The sequence below is a fragment of the Larus michahellis genome, chromosome 6 (assembly GCF_964199755.1).
Source record: "Larus michahellis chromosome 6, bLarMic1.1, whole genome shotgun sequence".
NCBI classification, from domain to species: Eukaryota; Metazoa; Chordata; class Aves; order Charadriiformes; family Laridae; genus Larus; species Larus michahellis.
Genome location: NC_133901.1, coordinates 68,608,280 through 68,628,506, shown reverse-complemented (window position 1 = coordinate 68,628,506; position 20,227 = coordinate 68,608,280). Strand labels below are relative to the sequence as shown.

Below are 20,227 nucleotides of genomic sequence, written 5' to 3'. Positions count from 1 at the left end.
TGAACAATGGGTTTCAGGTGATTTACCAATGCCAACTAGCATATAGTGCCCTCGTGAGCTGGGTGGATGTTCAACCCAAACTCTATCTGATCACCTAAGAACATGTTTTTTCCCCACATGAAGCATCTCAAGGGCTTTTAAATGCAATCAATCACGAACAGCAACCACAGCAGTAACCACATAATCACCTATGCAGTTTCAGATCACGGTTCAGAGACGTTAATCCGCTTTATGAAGCAGATCAGGAAACTTGTGTCCCCACCTACTGTTTTCCTCAAAAGCACTTTGTGCTTTGTCTGACTTACACTTAAGCTGTCTTCCTTGGACTTTCATGCCAGAAAGGCATAAGGGCTTGCTGATTGACAAACGTCAATTTACCAAAGGATTTCTCTTCTCTTTATTAGAAATATTGGGTATCAAAGGAACCACATCATCACTATAGAGCTGACAACTATAATGGGAGTGGTTTGGAAAACTGGTAGGAGAACGAGAACTGCAGTCTGGAAGTCTTCACTCGCACTAAATAGGAGCTTTGACAGATTATCAGATTGGATTAACACAATGCTGGGATAAAATGCCACAGGGCACTCCTGTATCCATCAATATGCTTATCACCGCTTATAAAATTATTTCATCTCAGTTACAAGGCTGTAGACGTTCAAAGGTCACGTCCTGCCCTTGAAAAAGGGAGCTCCCACGGATGAGGGAGCTGCACAGGAAACAACGCAGCTTTTTTTATGCCTTCAATCTTTTTTTCCACTTTGCTATTCAAGAAGAGAAAGGATGCCCAAGCTGTACATGGTGAGACTACTAATACTTCATCTCAGAGCTGCCTTCGCTTTGAGTCGGAGGCTGCGAATGCCAAGATTTCAGAAGTGACGCTCTTTTGCCTATAATCCGCCTCCTCGTGCAGTCCCAAACTAAGCTGCACAGTTACGAGGTCAAAATTTCATACTCCAAAAAAAGTTAGATAACAAATACCGATTCATGGCATACTGACCTAAAAAGCTTACAGGAGCTCGCCACGCCTGCCTATTGCTTATGTATTAGGAATTCTCGCATTGTGTAACACAGTTTTGCAACAGCTCTTGAACAACTGCCCACTTAAATGGAAAACATACCTTCTTAAAGCAAACAAACAGAAGTCAAAGTACCATTCAGATGAATTCATTGATGAATGCTAACAACAAAAAAAAAATTCCTATCAACTGGTCTTTACCATCAGGTGATGGCATAAAATCTGAAGGCTACAGTAGAAGTGTTAATATGTTGAAAATTTCTTCTATCACTGAGAAAAAATATCACAGAGGGGAAACGAGATTAAAATGGACACGTGTGCATGCATACCGTTTGCTCGTTACGTACAACTTAATGCTCACCATTAGCTAATTGCCCTTTGGGATTACTGAGCAATGCACGTCGGAGTGGAGAGGTGCACTTATCTTTCCTGTAAGAACTACCACCATGTAAAATTTCATCTTAGATTTGAATCACCAGTAGGCACAGGCTCCTAAATGGAAGCCTAAATTGCCATACAAATGCCAATAATACCAACCTCATATGAGCAGATGCTCGTTTCTCAACAACCATATCTTTATTTCCAGCCATCACCAGCCACTGTAGAAGACAACAATGAAATTCAGAACTTCTCAGGAGATACTTTCCCATTCTCTCTAACAAACATACTTTCCAGCTGTACTGATAGTACAGGGTTTTAGTAGAAAATACAGTTTTAGGGGGGGAATGGGTATCAAGCAACATCCTCCACATTTTGACTTTTAAGGAGCTGGAGACTCTTCGGTGGTTGAGTGCTCAACACAGTGGTTGAGCAGACTGTGCTCGGCTATTAAGCAACAGCTTTAAGTTTCGATTGATGATATGGTTTTGCCTATTTAATCCCCACTGCCTGCGTACTCTGATACCTACATCTAACCACCACATCCATCCTTGACTTACAGGTATCCGACAAAGCAAGCGGATCGCTCTTTAATTCCATATTTAAACTGGACTTCAAAATGTAGATTTCTGAGTTCAAAACTGCTGCTTTGGTATAGCCAGTGTTGCATCCATGGGAATAAAGTTTTCCCAATTTTCTGGCCTTTTTCTTCTTTTTTGTTGTTTTTGTTTTGTGTTGGTTTTTTTGAAACCCCACCCTTCTGGAGTTTTGTTCTTGATAGAGTCTTTTCATTGTTTTCTTGGTTTTGGGGTTGGGGTTTTTTAAACACTGAGAGGTGGGCTTGAATAAAGCTTTAGTTCCTAAATACCTTCAGGCTTTGATGTTCGGACCTTTGCAGACTGTTCCTCTTTATATTTATATGCTTGATTATTTGCGTTTGGTAATGTTTTTATTGAACTATTGCACAATGCCCTCAATGCCCATGAGCATGGTTAAGAAACCTTTATTAATGACATTATGAAGACGATTGCTGTGATTTCAGTTAATGATCAAAAATTGACTTAAAAAAACATAAATAGGTTACAGCACGAAAAATTCCCCAAGGCAACTAATTCTTCAAGTTCTTCAAGCACTTCAAAGGTGTGCTGGCTGTCAGCCCTCGAATGAAAAGGCAAATCTCTGCCAACAGACATTAATAGGGCTAATATCAGTAAACAAACTGCTAGGAGGCAAGACAGAAAACCAAGCCAGGGAAAAAAGCACACCCAGCTGTAAACAACTGAAATAATTTGGCTTCATAAAGATGAGCCAAAAAGCCTATTAAGATCTGGGTTCTGATTAGCTCTTTGCTCAAAGTGGCATTGATGCTTTAATGCTTACAAGTCATACACGCTGCTTTTGGTAATATTTTGAGCTAAGCTGAAAGGATGCTTTGGAGATAGAAATCTCATAATAGTAACCTCTCCCCTGCAGTTGTGAGAACTGGGTCTGCCGTTCTGGAAGGTCTTCCCTCAGCGTAGGTCCACCTCTCATGAGAACAGCTCTTCACACAACGCTTTAGGCACATCTCGGGCAGAAATCTTTTTCCCCACCCAGCTTTCATGTGTTTTCCCCCTTTCAGACAAGGGGGTTCTGCTCTCATCCGTCAGGACCAGCTCAGCTCGCTGCCCCTTCTCTTCTGCATCCTCTGCAGGCAGCCCTTGCTAAGGCATCCTCAACACTCCCCCGTCTCCTTTCCACTGTCTGAAGTCAGAACCAACACAATTATCTCATTCAATGGGACTCTTTATCTTAGATACAGGGAGGGGGGGGAAAAAAGGCACACCCCACCCAGCAAACACCAGCAAGTCTCTCTCTCCCTCCTACCCTCTCCTGATGTGACCACACCAGATATTTTCATGTCCTAAGCCAAAAAGCTCAGATTCAGTCTAGAATCAAGCCTTCGACCGCTTTAAAAAACAGCAAGAAATTTTCATTCCCATTAAGACCAAAAACAAAAAAAAAATCCCATGAAACCGTAATCACCTAGACAGCTGAAATCATTTGTCGTCATATTTTTGTAACTGTTAAAGAGGATGCTCACATGCAGCTTGCAGGGAGGGTGGAGCACCATCTCCGCGTTTATCATTAAAAATGATTCGTACTGGAAACGTGCAACGCCCCTCTCCTTCCCGGGGAACCAAACTAAAGTCTCCTTTGGTTTTGCTCCATGCTCGCACCTCAGCAGCGGCCCCGCTCAGCCAGGAGGGCTGTTTCGCCCCCACCCCATCCAGTTCATCAGACGCACCGTGACCAGCTCAGCTGGTGGGGTCCACGGTCTGCTAACATCAGGCGGGTGCCAGCGGAAGAAAATGGGGCTCGCATCCAGGGATCTGTGGTTAATCTATCTCTCCCCAGTAACTCCATAAGCATCATAAGCGATTCGATGAAGTCCTTGTCCAGCGTACGAGCAGAGCCACCACAACCTGCTGACGTTTATGGGCTAGCTAAATGTATTAAGCTACCCAGGTTGCTGAAAATAGATGCTTACTTCCCTGCTGCACTCGCTGCTTGCTCAATCTTCTATTCAAATCCCCAATCCCAGGTGCACACGCACACTAGGGTCTGCAAGAACAGCTTGGGTTCCTCTGCGGGACGAAACCAGAAGGGCTTAAGCACTCACGAAACCTCTGGGCTGGCAGAATCGGTGACTGCTAACACAAACCACAAGGCTGTGGAGTTTTACGTGGAGAATTTCCACCCTCCCGAATAAAACTCCAGCTGCTGGTGTTTGTACAAACTCCCATTCATGTCATATAGGAACGTTAAACCTCTGACGCTACGACGGAAACAGACTCGAGCAAATGTGCTTAGCTCACATTGAAAATGGTGGTATCAGCAAGCTCCGCTGGAGAGACACGAGGAAAAAGTGATGTATGGGAATCTGCTGCTTCTCTTTTTTTCCTTTTTTTTTTTTTTTTTTTTTTTTAAATTACATAAAACTGCAAGCCTAAATATTCCACTTCCTATTCAAGGATAAATTGTGTAACACAACAAAAAAAGGATATTATGCAATGAAAATACTAAGAAAATAAGAAACAACATTCTACGTATTGTAGACAATTTGCTTAAGAACAACTTTCAGATCAACGGAGGTAATTTTGAGAGGTCTAAACCACAGCACCCTGCTAATAGAGATACTATTGCATCTGTTATTTTTTCCCTGTGTAATCCAAGGAGAAACTAAAGATACGTCACAAATTTCTGAGAATAAAATCAGATAAAAAAATAAAATACCATGACATCCCTAAAAGCAAAGATATTTTCGTAGCACTAAATAATGGAGAGATTTCAAGCATTTTACGCCAGCAAATAGTAAACTGCACAACTCCGGTATTCACTTAAAAGATTTCCTGCAGCGAGAACCATTGCAAAATTAAAGTGAGGATTTAAAGTAAAATTGCTTTTTGGCATGAATGCGTAACTTGCAAAGGGGAAAATAAAGTCCATTTTCATCATAATAATATTTAGATGATCAACTCTTTCTTGGCACCCTTTAACAAAGGCTCTGTCACACACACCAGAGAACGTGCAAGTAACAGGCTTTGAAATTTGTATTTTCCCTGCTAATCCAAGAGCCTGAAACCATCAATTTTAATCACTGGTTTTAAACAAAAAAAAAAAAAAAGCTGCCAAGCTAAACTAAATAGGAAATATATACAAAGTTAGTAGAACAAAACAGCTCTCAAATTAACGATAACACAAAACAGTTTTCAGACCAGTGCGTGGTCACTTATCTAACATGCAATTGAGTGCAAAAATGATGGTAAATTATGCGTTTTAATTTATTTTCTCAAGAACAAAAGCTGACTTTATTGATTTTCAAGGAAAAGGGTGTGAAAGTGCTCACGTAGCAAGCAGGAGGATGTTTCTGCTGCTGGTGCAGAGGCTGCAGCAACGCACGTCTCTGCGCGCACCCTATTGCCAACCACTGGCCGCAAATTAACCATAGAATCATAGAATGGGTTGGGTTGGGAAGGTCACCTTGTTCCACCCCCCTGCCCTGGGCAGGGACACCTCCCACCAGACCAGGCTGCTCCAAGCCCCGTCCAACCTGGCCTTGAACCCCTCCAGGGATGGGGCAGCCACAGCTTCTCTGGGCAACCTGGGCCAGTGTCCCACCATCCTCACAGCAAAGAATTTCTTCCTAACATCTAATCTAAATCTCCCCTCTTCCAGTTTGAGGCCATTACCCCTTGTCCTATCGCTACATGCCCTTGTAAAAAGTCTCTCTCCATCTTTCTTGTAGGCCCCCTTCAATGCTTTACCCTGATCAGAGTTTAAGAAGGTAAGTTATTGAAAATGCAAATGTATAAATAAGTAAAAGCACATATTGGTAGCACATGAATGACCAGGCTACATGAAGAGAATGACACATATGGAGCTCTTCTGCATTTATAAAACAAGAAAACTAGAAAAAAAAAATATTTGAAGATAATTAAACTGTAAAGCACAGAGTCTTCAGAGAGCTTTGGTCCAGCTTCTTAGTACGAAACAAACCCCTGGCATCCAGTCTCAATGTAAGGCAAGATTTTCTTGCCACTGAGAATGGGCAATGGGCAATGCCCCTGGGCAATGTCCCTACAAGCTTTCTTGTAGGAAGTTCCTATATAACTTCAGATATAAATTTTAAATTCAGATATAAAATTTCAGCCAAACAGGAACTTTTCCTACCAGTAGCCTACAAGGCAGAATAACTGGTAAATGAGTCAGACACAGAGTATATTCTGTTGCAACTCAGCTGCTGAATTGCTAGATAGACGTCAAATGGTTGGAACGTTCTGCAGGAGGAGGAACACCGAGGATGAGCGAGACTTGGTGTGCAACTGAACGTTACTCAGTCTCTACACAACTTGTGAAAAGTAATTAGAATCTTCAGTGCCTCAGATTTATCTTTAAAACGGGCATCACCCCTATTTTACCTCATGGGAAGAGTCTCAGGCTTTAGCGACCCTTGCAGAACCTGACAGGGAGAAAATATGTATATAAACACTCCTCAAAAATGCCAGAAATTCTTCTATAAACCAAGTGCACCGGCTGCCCCTGCAAAAAGTCAGTCTCGCAGTTATAGCAGCAGTGAGCAAAATCCATAGACTTCCAAGCTGACGAGGCTAAAAAGCAGTTCGGCGTAAGCAGGGAGGGCAGGAATGAAGAGCGGAGCGACAGCTCCATCTAACACAACAGGAAACTGCGATTCCTTCTGTAAACACCAGCGGTGAGGTGGGAGGAAACCCAACTTCTGCATAAACAGCCAGGCTGGAGCCCCGGGCCGGAGGAACGCAGCCCTGCGAGGAGGAACACGCTGTTCCTGGAGCAGCATTGCCATATTAATACAATGCCGAGCCTGGGCTCATCGGAGGAGATGACAAATTAGTCGCAAGTCGACGGCCCGCTGACAGAGACGCAGGGCTGGGGGTGGCCACGCCAGCATCGCGCCGTGCACGGGCGCACCGGTCCGTCCGTCCGGGGGATGAGGAGGGAAGGCAGGGAACAAGCAGGTGCTCAGATACACCAAAAAAAAAAAAAAAAAAAAAAAAAAGGCGACCGGCAATTCAGGACAAGGGCAAAGAGTTCTGCGCTTGAAAACATCATTAAATGTTTCCAGTTCAGGCAGGACTACCGTAAGAAATATAAGTCAGGTAGTTATGGAAAAGAGTCTGCCTGATTTCCTGCAGACAAATGAAAAGAGTATTTCAGGCAACAGGTTAAAGCAGACGTGGTATTCTCTTCTCTGCAGAAGGCTGAAAATATAACAGATGAGTCAGGAATAATTTCTCCTCTCCTTTTTCCTGCCCTGCTCAGTTTACGTCCCTTCCGACTCAGGCCATCACCCAGCTCTGCCTCCCAGCTCCACGCATGGCAGGCACAGAACCAGCAAAACCACCTCAAAATGCCTATTAAGTAACAACGACGTGGTAATTCCTATATCCTACGTGTAACCAACAGCAGTCTGATCTTGAAAATTCCTCTTAACATTATAAAACCATTAAGGTCTCTTTTTAAGTATGTGAGAAACTTTCGCACTGCATCTTTAGAAGAAATCCCTACTTAAGAGAGACTTAGTTTCAACTTCCAGGAACCCTGGTACGAAGACACCAGGGAATAAAACCAAGTTCTTTTTTTCATGCTTTTTAAACATTTTTTCCTCTAACGAGAAACCTAAAAAAAGCCTCTTAAGATGCAAGCCTAAAAAAAGCCTCCAAAGATGCTGCTTCCCTGCAGCTGGAAAAGGCATGGATTTCACCACTTGGCTGCGGCGGGACTTCCACGGACACAGGGATGACACACAGAAGGATCAAATCTCTAGAAGAAACCTCAAAACAGTAATAAAACCCAACCCCCTCCTACTCTGGGGCTTCAGAGTTGTGCAATAAATAAATTCAGCACAACGATATCGCCAAAGCCATGGAATAACTACGTATTGAACAAATTCAGTATTTTCTACGCGTGTCTTAAGAAGCGCTCCCAGAACGCCCAGGTTAGTTTTAGCGTGGACATCAGAAATCGGTGAGTGTTTGGGAAATGAAACCAGATTAACACAGACGCTGCCGTCTGCTGTCCTACTTCGAGACCTGCGGAAGGGAGGTGGCACCGCCACTGGCGGCCCAGCCACTGTCACGCAGCGCCCTGCTCCCTGCACGTGTAGTTTCTCCTTAAAGGTTAAAAGGAGAGCGGGTTTACTTTTCACTCTCTCGAATACGCCTATTTTTATGATATTTAGAGTTCTAATCATTATATTCACTGCTGCCCTATCAACATTCACTACTACCTAGTGGCTTTTTTACCTGCACGCCTAGTCTGCTTTATTTTATGGATTATGTGAATATTTTTCGTATTTTATTTTTAAGTGGTTTCTGCTTGCCCACTTTTACTGTCCGAGTGCAGAAGAAAAGCAGGGTAAGCCGAGCTTTACCTTTAGAGCTAGAGGTCTACACGCAGTTCTCTGATACGTACCAAACGGCGCATATGTTGTCCTAGAAAAAGGAATGCATCATCCCTTTGCCACCACAAAGGTTGAAGCATGAGGTTCCTGGGGGGTTGTGTTTATTGTCGGGGGTGGGACGGTGGGCGGGGAGAGAGTTGTTTGGGTTTCTCTTCCTTATTATTCCTCGTGCTCGGTCCACCCACTTCTTCCCCTCCGCCAAAATTACTTTGTGCAGATGCAGATTGACAGATCATCGATGCTGTTTGCAGAACGAAGCCAAAACTGCAGTCTGCAAGTTTAAGAAATAGAGTAATGGAAAAGAAAAGTAATGGAAAATGGAGCGGCGATGCTGGCAAGGGGCAGAAAAAGGAGCGGGGGACTCATAAAAGCTCAGTTTGCTCTCAGGTCTGCTGCTGGCTTACTGGTTGACCTTGAGCAAAGCTCTTTATCTTCCCCTGCCCTAGATTCGCTATCTGTAAAATGGGGTAATGACATCGGCCTCTGGAAAAACATTGTGAGCTTCTCTTAGTGCTCTCCTGTATAAACTATTTCAAATTTAAGACCATTGCGTAACTTTATGCATGGTTACCACAGTTAATATGCGTTATTTTATCCGTCAGTTGTGTGTCAGGAAAAATATGTGCAAATCCAATAGCTATCAGAAACGTGTTTTTCTTTTAATTTGATGAGCTCCATCTCACCAATCATAGAATCATAGAATGGCTGAGGTTGGAAGGGACCTTTAAGATCATCGAGTCCAACCTTTAACCTACCCTGACAAAAGCCACTTCTAAACCATGTCCCTCAGTGCCCCATCTACCCTTTTTTTAAACACCTCCAGGGATGGGGAATCCACCACCTCCCTGGGCAGCCTGTTCCAATGTTTAATAACCCTTTCAGTGAAAAAATGTTTCCTAATATCCAATCTAAGCCTCCCCTGACCTCACTTGAACCCATTTCCTCTCGTCCTATCACTTGTCACCAGGGAGAAGAGCTCAGCCCCCATCTCTCTCCAACCTCCTTTCAGGCAGTTGTAGAGGGTGATAAGGTCTCCCCTCAGCCTCCTCTTCTCCAGGCTAAACAGCCCCAGCTCCCTCAGTCGTTCTTCATAAGGTTTGTCCTCCAGACCCCTCACCAGCTTTGTAGCCCTTGTCTGGACACGCTCCAACACCTCAATGTCCCTCTTGTAGCGAGGGGCCCAAAACTGAACGCAGTACTCGAGGTGGGGCCTCACCAGTGCCGAGTACAGGGGGATGATCACTTCCCTAGTCCGGCTCACCACACTATTCCTGATACAGGCCAGGATGCTGTTGGCTTTCTTGGCCACCTGGGCACACTGCTGGCTCATATTCAGCCGGCTGTCCACCAACACCCCCAGGTCCTTTTCTGCCGGGCTGCTTTCGAGCCACTCTGCCCCAATCCTGTAGCGCTGCATGGGGTTGTTGTGACCGAAGTGCAGGACCCGGCACTTGGCCTTGTTGAACCTCATACCATTATATATATTTCTAGTAACAAGGTTGTAAAACTGGATATAGGAACTACTCGCTGCTTTCCATCTCTCCCACCTCACCAAAAAGGCAGCTTTACAAGAGCAGGGAAATGGAAAGACTGAGAAACCCGGAAAGAATTTGATGGGGAAAGATGATGGACACAAGAACAAGGCTTGGTTAACACAGAAAATTTTAAGAGGGTGGCTGTGGCATGGCTGTGCCATGACCCTGGGCGCAGCCCCAGCACGGGTGCCATTAACTCACTGCTGCTGGCACCGACAGGACCTGCTACCGTCCCAGTGCCGGCCCGCAGGGCTAGTGTGCAACAAAAGCAGAGGATAATGCATCTACTCACACGTTACACACACGCATGTATTTTTTTTTCAGTGCACACGCATACACGTGCACATGTTTTGGTCTCCTGGCAGAGGACTCCCAAGGAGTTGCACAACCCAGCTGGCCACCAGCCTCACGCTTCATCTCATCAGTGCACCAGGGTGTCTGATATTAACCCAGAAATTCAAGGGCTGCTCTGTCTGGCTGCCTGATTCATCTCTGGTCACTAAAATATGGTAGCCAAGGTCTTCCTCAATCCACCAATAAAATAACCGGTCACCTGTGTCCCGTCTGACAAGTTTAAGACAGTATATGTCTCCTGTTAGCTACAGATATGAGGTGAACCCCACCTGTTTGTGTAAGAGGGATGCATTATTTTACAGCCCTTCGATACAGGGGAATTGAGGCTTATTTTTTAGTTATATTCTTCTCTTTGAGGCAGGCAAACCAATTTGGGAATCACATTGACCTGTATCCAGAAGGCAAAATAAAGTCTTTCTTTTTTTCTACACCCTGAACAGAGCCTCCAAAATAATACTAGATATTCACTTGGGCCCAGTTACAAACGCTGTGAGACTTACTGCCAAGTCCAGCCAGGGATCCTAGAGGCCCCAGCAGTTTATGGGAGTGAGGAATGACTTTATTTACAACAAAAGTGAAGTTCCACAGTACCCCAGTTTCTATTTCTAACGCTGCTTTCGTTCACTCTGAGCACACGTAAATTCGCATTTGAAAAATATTTTCCAGCTTCTCCTATTTCTTGGAGTCTTTCCTTTAACTGCTCAGGATACACTGCCTCCATCGCATCCAAACTCTACTTAATAAGACTCCTGCTGCTTACTCACGGCTTTAAGTATTCCTGTCCAGTCCACAGGTACCCTTAAATTTCAAAGCCCAAGAAGATGAAAGGATTGAATCTTTCCTTGTTCCAAATCTGTATTTACCGACTTGACTGTTTGAAGTCTAGAGACTGCAGAATTACTGCCGGCTCCCCGGGAAGGAAATCTAGATGTGGAGAGGGGAAAAGGTGAGCTTCTTCAGACAAACCACTTCTTACAGTTCCCTCCTCTCAGAGCTGAATACTTGGCTTTGGAAAAGCTTTTTAATCCCACACTTGGGAATTTGTTCTCTTCTGGAAATATGTTGCTATTTATTTCCATTGCCTTCAGCTGCCTCTTCCCTCCCTCCCTCCCTCCCCTTCTCCTGGTGCTGCAAAAGAGACTGAGGAAAGTCAGAAGATAATGACTTTCAGACCACCCAAACACAGCAACAGAGGGAGATGAAGGCAGCTAGAAAAAATTAACAGCACGGGAGTGCTTATTTGAACATCCAGTTCTTTAATGCCCGGTCCTCCCAGGTCACTTTTAATAGACTCGACACGTGCCAAGTAAACTGCGAAGTGCTCTCAACGTTTCTTCAGCACGCTAACCGTGATGTGCCTGTTGTTATCTTTCGGGAAACAGCTAAAAGCCAAGCTCATAACAACAATATCAACTTTCCTCTCGATACATAACTGGCTTAGTTCCTGACCTTCCCAGATTTCTCAGCCGAGCTTCTCTTCCTGCCCCGATTATTCATCCCTGCAAGGCTTGGCACTGCCAGCCCGCGAGCCCTATCCGTACTACAGGTAAAGGAATTCAGGCAGGTCCATCCACTGCTCTTTCCCATCCTCTGCTGCATGGATCTCATTCTCATGCCTTTTTTAAAGGACTCAATTAATGACAAATGGTTTATTGACCGGAGGTCCTCTTCTTCTTGGATGCAACTTCACCTGGTGCATTTAAAAAATACAAAGTCAGCCACTTTGCAAGAAACTGAGTTTGAGTGATGGATTTCCCTCCCTCTCAATCTCTGGAACTAACTATGAAGTGATAAAGTGATGAAAAGAAATAGCAAAACCTGTACCCGTTAGCCAAACACACCTTTCTAGAACTGAGAGTTACCCCTAAACTCACCTCCGCCTTCCCCCAGAGCAAGCAGCAGTGACCTGCTTAATCTAAACCAGAAGAGCGCACATCAAACTCCAGATATGACATCATGGCGCGAGCACGCCTGCGACAGCGAAGCACGAACTGCCTGATGCTAGCGGGCTGGGGACTGCTGAGGTTACTGGGATACCACGTTAGCCATGGTAAACCTAATAAAAATACCAAAGCCGAAAAATCCGGCTCAAAAAGGGGCAGAGGAAAGTTAGGAATGGAGCGCAACCACAAGGCACTTTCTTCTTTTTACTCTGGTTAAAGGTGAAAAGACAAATCCAGGTTAGTTTGTGTTTTACAGTGCAAAGCGCACAACGTGGAGAGAAGGGCACACTGTCCCAAAAATGCCTGCCAGCGTTTGCCGGGAGCAGCAAGGAGGGGAAGGAAGACTGGTTTAAATTGTGTGTTGAACATCCCGAGCCTTCTTCCCTTGGCCAACAGGAGGGATTTAAGAGCACCAAAAACATATTTGCAGAAGAAAAAGAAAACATCCTCCCCAGCGCGTTGAACCTCATCACACTGAATACTGAGGTCTCGTTGCACTGACCTCACTCCCGTGCCAGCACTGACGCGGCCGTGGTTTCCCCTCAGAGGATGTTCATCTTTTTGTGCTTTTGTATTTTCATCGGTCCTGACCGACACCGTGCTGCCCAACACGTGCTGAGCATCTACCAGCACGTGCTTTGCAGGCCTGAACACCCTCTACCAACATCACTCATGTCCTTCACAGAAAGCGAAGATTTCTTCTGTGAAAGCTGCAGATGTACACGATGCATCTACACACGATGTATCTACTACCGTGGAGTTTTCCCACACAAGGTCTATACGCAGCCTATGCATTTTCTGCCCTGCAGCCCTGCTTGGGCTGGTGCAGAAATGGCTTGTCCTCGTCTGCCACTGGTTTCGATATGAAAAGCAAGGCTACATCACCCTGCTGGAGGCAGAGGGAAGATCTGCCCAGGGTACCACCGGTGACGCTGCCCGTGGCCACACTGCAGGAGGGGGGAGCTCGAGAGGGTGCACGGTCCCAGATGAGGACAGGGCAGTAATGAACGGAGTCCATCGGCCACCGCACAGCGTGTCCCTCTGCCCATCACCTGCCTGGCCTGACTTTGCCAGAGGTGAGCTCAGGCAGGGCGCGTTTCTAGCCCTGCACACTAGTTTAACCCATGGATTTCCCTGGCTAAAAGCCACAGCCGGGCTTTCCCCTCGCTGTTCCCGGGGTTCCTCCAGACGGAGCCCGTTTTGTCCTTTCTGCGTGTCTGATCCTGCACCCCACAGCACATCACCACGGTGCAGCAGACCTGCTCAGCACCTCGGTGCTGCGCCCTGCCACCACCCGTCCTCTCAGCACCGCTTAGGGCCGAGGCTAGAGTAAGCTCCGAGGGCTTGTGAATTTTTCCTTGAGCTTTTTAAGGCTCAGGATTCCCATTTTGCATAGGAAAATACACACAGACCCAGAGCAACCTTCCCCTGCCTCTCCGCATCCTCTCATAAACACGCCGGGTATTTGAACAGGCGCACCGAGAATCACTGAAGGACAAAAGCAGCACCGGGAGCGGGCTGTAGTAGATGAAAATCGAGAAAGACAAAGAGTTTTACTTCATTTTATACAATACACACAATACTGTACTTGACCAGCTACTAAAGTGACGTGAAACTTAAAAATAACAAAAAAAAGTGTTTTCTAAACACGTTCTCTACCTCATTTCCCTGGACCATTGCACTGCATTCACCTAATTATTTATATAGATATGTTACTGTGAAAGCATAAAAATATTTTACCAAAGATAACTCCACCTCTAGGTAGCAAAAGCACTCCCGAAAAATGAGCTCCAAACAAAATTAAAAATTAACGACTCTAAGGAACCACGTATTAGGCAATGGCTTTTCAAATCCGTAGTTCAATCTGCCCCCAGGGAACAGCTTTACAGCCTACTCTCCACTTCTTTTTATTTTAGGTTCTTTACATACGAAAAAAAGCTTTGCTTGCAGCAATGCTCGGCTTCTCTAGCACCTTCCTTTTGTTCCTAGTGATACAGAAAATAAGCATCGCTCCAACCAGAGATGCAACAGGGCAAAATGATTGTCTGGACGTACACATGATGTCCCTACTACAGTGGAGTTTTCCTACACAAGGTCTATATGCAGCCTATGCATTTTCTGTACAACCTACCGGAGGCACGTACAAACACAACCCGAATTCTGCAAACGTTCAGCAGAAAAGACTGAGAAAACAATATTGGTTTCATGAATTGAGAACAAAAATCACAAGGCATTATATTGTACTGGAGATCAGGAAACTATCGCGTGAAAGCTTTAATTGTCTCCAGTGTCAGTAAATGCCAGCAATGTTCCACAGAGCACAACGCAGCTTTGAAACCCAGGGGAAAATCAGCGGTACAAAAAACTGGTTGATACCAAAGTTGTCAGTTTGATCTGTAACGCAGGATCAGTATTTTGCCCAAGCTGAACATACAGACACTATATTCTAATATTCTCCTGCTGGAGAGATGATGTCTGACGCTAGAAAAAGATTTGTTTTTAAAGAAAGCAGTGCAGAAATGGTACAACCTATACCAAAAGAATCAATGCTCAGTGAAACAGCCCCGGCTTACTAAAAGGTGACTACCACTTCAGAAATAAAGTCCTAATTCACGCAAATTTTTAAACATTACCCCCCCCTAAACATGCCAAGTGGCTTGGAAGGACTATGCAGCCTTATCTTGCAAGGTTTAAGCCAGCCCGTGTTAGGGGTTGCACCTTGTTAAAATCGTTCCGTTTATCCCCCAGCCCGGTTTTGCCTTGCTGTGTCCCATCCTGCACTCATCATTCCTGCAAGACTGAACGCTTCAGCGGGCCGTTCAGTCCAGCAACTCCATCTGCAGAGCCAGTTTCATAACCCAGCGCTGTGTCTTTATATGGTTTACGAATAATTAGCATCCGTCCTGCAGCTCCCAGTACTCTCGTTACATCCGATCCAGCTAAAACAACAACTAAATAATAATGATGCTGAAGGAAAAATACTACTAGTTATATTGTTACCTCTCAACAGCCGCTCCCATCCTCCCAAAATAAAATATAAACTAAAGTCCGCTTGTGACGCTGTTTAGTTACAAGCATCGCCCTCTCTAGCAAATCTATTACGAATACTGGGAGTGCATCTGCTAAAAGGGGCAAATGCAGGCAGCTGCCTGCTCTGCCGACGCGGCCATGCCACATTCGTTCGCTGCGACCAGATTCTATCAGGTTCTGCATTCTTGGCTCTATTTCCCAGGGCACTTCTCTGTGACACAGCGCCTGGACGGGACGGGACGGGAGCGCACTGAAATATTTCTCCAAACTTTTTGTCGGAGCCGCGCAGTCGGACTCGGGTCCTCATCTCTACCCGCTTCGGGAGTTTTGCAAACAGTTTCCCCCAGTTTTGAGCCCGGCATCGCTTCTCTGGGGGATGGAAGGGAGGAGATGTTTAAAGTTGGATATAGGGCGGTTTTTTTCCCCCCCTGACGCTTGGCAGACAAAGACAAACACTGCATTCTTGCTCTAGTTTCTCACTGAACTTGAATACCAAACTTGAGCCAAGGCCAGCCCTTTTCTTTGGCCCTCTCCTCGTGATGCCAGCCACCAACCGGGACGGGATGCCTTTCTCCTCCCGAGCTGTCTGCGCTGGATCCCACCCCCCCTCCTCTAGAAGGGGAGCAGCCCAGCCCGAAGGATGCGAATCCTCCTCCAGGGAGGTGGCCAAACCCCAGCGCCTGCGAGCCCACCGGGATGCTCCCAGCCCGTCCCACCCCCCGCCAGCATCCCCTTACCCTGCCCGCAGGCTCCGCGCTGGATGGCGATAATAGGGGGCTGCCGGAGTCTCTCGGCCCGGCGGCTGGCGGCCCGCAGCTGGCAGGGGCTGGCGTAGGTAACGGCATCGCTGCCGCAGACGGGCTCGCTGCTGGAGCAGCGGCATCGCCCGGCGGACGCCCGTTTGCGGACGGTGGCCGAGGCCGGCAGCCCCCCGCCGGGCGGCACCACGCACTGCAGCCCCTCGCCGCAGGGCTGCCCGCCGCCACCGGGCCCGCCGCAGGGCTCGCCCTCCTCGGCCCCGCAGACGCGGCAGCAGCCGCAGCCGTCCAGCACGGCCCCGCCGGGGCAGGAGGAGGGCAGCGCCGGGCAGCGCGACCGATCGCAGCGCTCCGGGCAGGCGGGCGGCGGCGGCGGGGAGGCGGCGGCGGGCAGCAGGGCGGGCAGCAGGGCGGCCAGCAGCAGGATCCAGCCCCGCGGCGGCATCGCGGCGGCGGTGGGGAGAGGAGAGAGGCGTGGGGCGGTGGAGGCGGGCGGGCGGATTTAAGCGGCGGCGGCGCCGGGGGGGCGGTGCGGCAGGGGAGGGCGACGGGGCGGAGCGGTGGGGTGGCCCCCCGCCCCCCCCCTCCCCCGGGGCTGTAACAGCCGCCTCCCCCGGGATGCTGACACCCCCCCCCCTTCCCGCCTCCTCCCGGGCCGTGTAACCCCCCCCCTTCCCTGGGACCCTGACACCCGCCTCCGCCTGGGGCCCTGACACAGCCCCCTCCCTTCCCGCCTCCTCCCGAGCCCTTACACCCCCCTTCCCGCCTCCTCCCGAGCCCTTACACCCCCCCTTCCCTGGGACCCTGACACCCATCTCCCGTCTCCCCCCGTATTCCGACATCCCCATTCCCGCCTCCCCCCCCCCCGACACCCCCCCAGTCCTCCCTCGGGCCCCTTCCCTCCTCCCCCCGGTCCGCAAAACCCTCCCTTCCCCGCCGCCTTGTGTTTTTGGGGCAAACTTAAACGGTCGGTCGCCGCCCGGAGCTGTTGAACTTGGCGTTGATGGAGCACCAAAACCGCGCCAGAGGAATGAATTAGGGCTGACAACTGCCAACAAGAGGGAGGGTGGCGCCGAACGCTCTTCCCCACTTCAGGAATTACGGGAAAGGCAATCCAAAGTAAACGCCAATAACGTTGCTATCTGATAAGAAGATGGGTGGAAGAGCAGATGAGGGCAGGGCCGCCAGCCGGGCCCCTGGTAGAAAGGAGAAAAGCGATACACGCAAATGCATGCAAATATCAGGCATTCCCTTGGGGAACGCCGGGTACTCCCGCATGGGGCCACCTGAGCAATTCCCGGCGCTGGGAGGACGCGGGAGGCGATGGCCGGTGGCCAAAGGCAGCCAAAGGCACCGGGGATGGGAGGACGGCTGCTCCCAGGGCGCTCCTGCTCGCCCCCTCACTTCACCAGAGCTCCTCAAAGCCTCAGGGCGAGGTGGATACTAGCAATTAGCAAAAGGTTAATCAACCGAAAGAATTAAAAAAAAGAAAAGAAAAAAAAAAAAGTAGTTTTCCATCGTCCCACAAGTGGGCTGATCCAATTTAACTGGCAGCTGTGCAATCGCCAGAACCGTCGGACAGAGGCCTCTCTGCCATATGCTCCTTCAGCACGTACGAGGTGGTTCGAAAGGCAGTTTAATTACACACAAGTACTTTCCCAGGGAAAGGATATCATTTCCGAAGCTAGCAGGGAAAGGTATAACAACAACTAATATCTGGAAATTGAGCACAGCCAATTTTTTAATTACAAGCTGATTAAACTTTTGAACAGAATACCAACCTGTAATTATTTAAGTGTGTCTTTATCAGGCACCCAATAACCAAGGACTTAATGAACTTTACAAACCATTAGGCAAGATGAAATGCTGTTAACTGGTAGATGAGCTGCGACTAAGAAACTAAGGATGCCAGCAACTACGTTAATGGAGAAGAATAAAAAGTCTTTTCTCCTACAAAAAGTGGAATAATCTCTAACAACCTGAACAGGAGGAAGCAGCATCCCAAGTGTCGGAATTCAAACCTAATTGTTGCAGGGAACATTATAAAATCTTATCAAACCTTGACCACAAAACCACAAATGTACAAAACTTATTTAACTGCTTGGCTTAGTACCTGAAGGTGAGGAACCCCGTAGACTCCAACATTCCCAATAAAAGCTCCAGTACGAACCCCTTACATCTCCTGTTTTCCAGTGGCCTCTATGCTGTACAAAAAAAGAGATTTCAGGAGAATTACTCGATTTCAGAAGTGAACAAAGTAGTAAAGTAGTAATCAGGACAATTCACAGCAAAAACTTCCTTACTATTAAAATCCTTACAGTGCTAAAAAGTCTAAGGAAAAGTTTGAAAATGTTTACAAGTTTAAATATTTTTAATGTGTGTGTATATAGATATATAAAAAAAATTTATATATATATAAAAAATACAGATAGATATCATGGTAAACTCTTTCCAAATTATTATTTGTTTATCTATTACTTATTGGCTATTTTTAATAAGCTTCAGGTTTGGATTGGTTTGGTTTTTCCTTTATTTTGAAAAAAAGACGAGTCTAGGGAAAGATGAACAGGTTTTAGTATTAAAATATAAGAAATACAGGTTCAGAAAAGCTCATACAAGCTCCTATTTGGAAGCAGGAGCAAAATACTCAAAGACCAATCGGTGAATTACGGTGGGGTTTAGTCCTACCCCCCCCAGAATGGTTATTATCTGCTTTTCCATCTCAGTGCCTTTGTTAAGTAACTTACAGCAGCTGTCTGAAGCCATTGGAGCCTTATCTCTGCAGGTAGGAAAAAATTACACGCGGTGGGAGAACTCCTTGTTCGATCATCCCCTCTCCATGGATGTTTGTGTCTGTCTTAGCTTGGTATCCTTCGGAATCGGCCGTTCTAGGGAGCAAAGGCAAGGCATGAACGGAGGCTCAAGAGACATTAACAAAAGCCCCATTGACAGAAACCCATTTGGAATAGTTATAATTCAGTAAGTCAGTGCCCCAGTTCAAAACCTAAATAAAGTGAATGTGCCCTTGCCTCAAGAAAGGAGTAATTAATCAATGAACGCATGAAGTGTTTACTTAACTGTTCATCTCACAAAGTTTGCAAATCTTAAACTAAATATTTAACTACTTCAAGAACTACTGCAAGTTTATAGTGTTCTCACACAAAAGTTTGAAACACCAGTTGAGTATGTTTATCTTTTCTGTGCTGTATGATTCTTTTTTTGCACAATTCAGCCAGCACTATCAGCTTCAAGCTCTTTTACAGACTACTAAAGACCTATAACACACTAGCCTTTTTTTTTTTTTTTTTTAAATAAATAGCACAGAAAAGGGAAGTACATTTGTTGGTTGACAGTCAGGGGTTAAACGCTGCAAAGGAAATAAAATATATCCTAAGGTCTTATGTGAAAACCATTAATTAGCAGTTCATTTCTAAATAAATGGACTAGGATTGAGGACCTTCCGCTGTTATGTTTTTTGTTCCTTAAACCAGGTAAGAATGTGAATCTTAACCTGAGTATTAAAATATAAATATTTTATAATATGAATTTTAAAGGTTTCACATGGGTGCACACACAACTGAAAAGAAACATCTCGCTTTCCAGAATAACTGGGATAAGTCTTTGGGGCTTTAATAACTTAGTTCACTGACAATATATATTTGTTAATTACCCATCTAATCTGTGTAGAAGTGCCGTACACCTGGAAGGCGCTATAAACCCAGAAATTATTATTTCTCCCCCATCATAACGTGTTCACACAGAATGGCTGTCCAAGCCAGCAGACATCTATCAATAGAGAGACCAAAAATGTGGTCTGAAAAATACCTACGCTTGAGAGAATTACTAGTAAAGGGCATCTGAGCACACGTGGAAAGAAGCGGTGGGAAGGAAGAAGCAAGTAAAGGATGAAAAATAAGAGCACGCTCGGCAGGAGAGAAAGAGGTTAACATTCTAGTCTGGGGCTGGAAGGATCCTGGCTGGAAAAGAGGACGGGGGAAGTCTGAAACGGCCAGAATCCTTTTATTCTGGGCAAACTCAAATAGCTTGGACTTTGCAGAAAGCTTTTCTAGGCTTATTATGACTGCGTTATCATTTTCCTTCATTCATTAATGGCTTTTGCCCAGATTTTCGGTGAGGAAAAAGGTATGCTGTCCTGCATACTTTTGGCTGGGATGTGACATCTCTGCCCCCACCCCCCAAAACCCCAGGACTTCTCTATTTTGTTAAAC

At 46.3% G+C, this 20,227-nt stretch overlaps 1 protein-coding gene across 1 annotated transcript in view; it reads right to left on the bottom strand.

Annotated features, from left to right (window-relative positions):
* HTRA1 (HtrA serine peptidase 1) overlaps positions 1-16,494 on the bottom strand; it is a 37,046-nt gene extending 20,552 nt beyond the window's left edge. Inside the window, exon 1 of the mRNA XM_074591683.1 lies at positions 15,978-16,494. Within this exon, the coding sequence (XP_074447784.1) occupies positions 15,978-16,443 (466 nt within the window). The 5' untranslated portion in view covers positions 16,444-16,494. The remainder of the gene's footprint in view (positions 1-15,977) is intronic.
* Between the last annotated feature and the right edge of the window lie 3,733 nt (positions 16,495-20,227).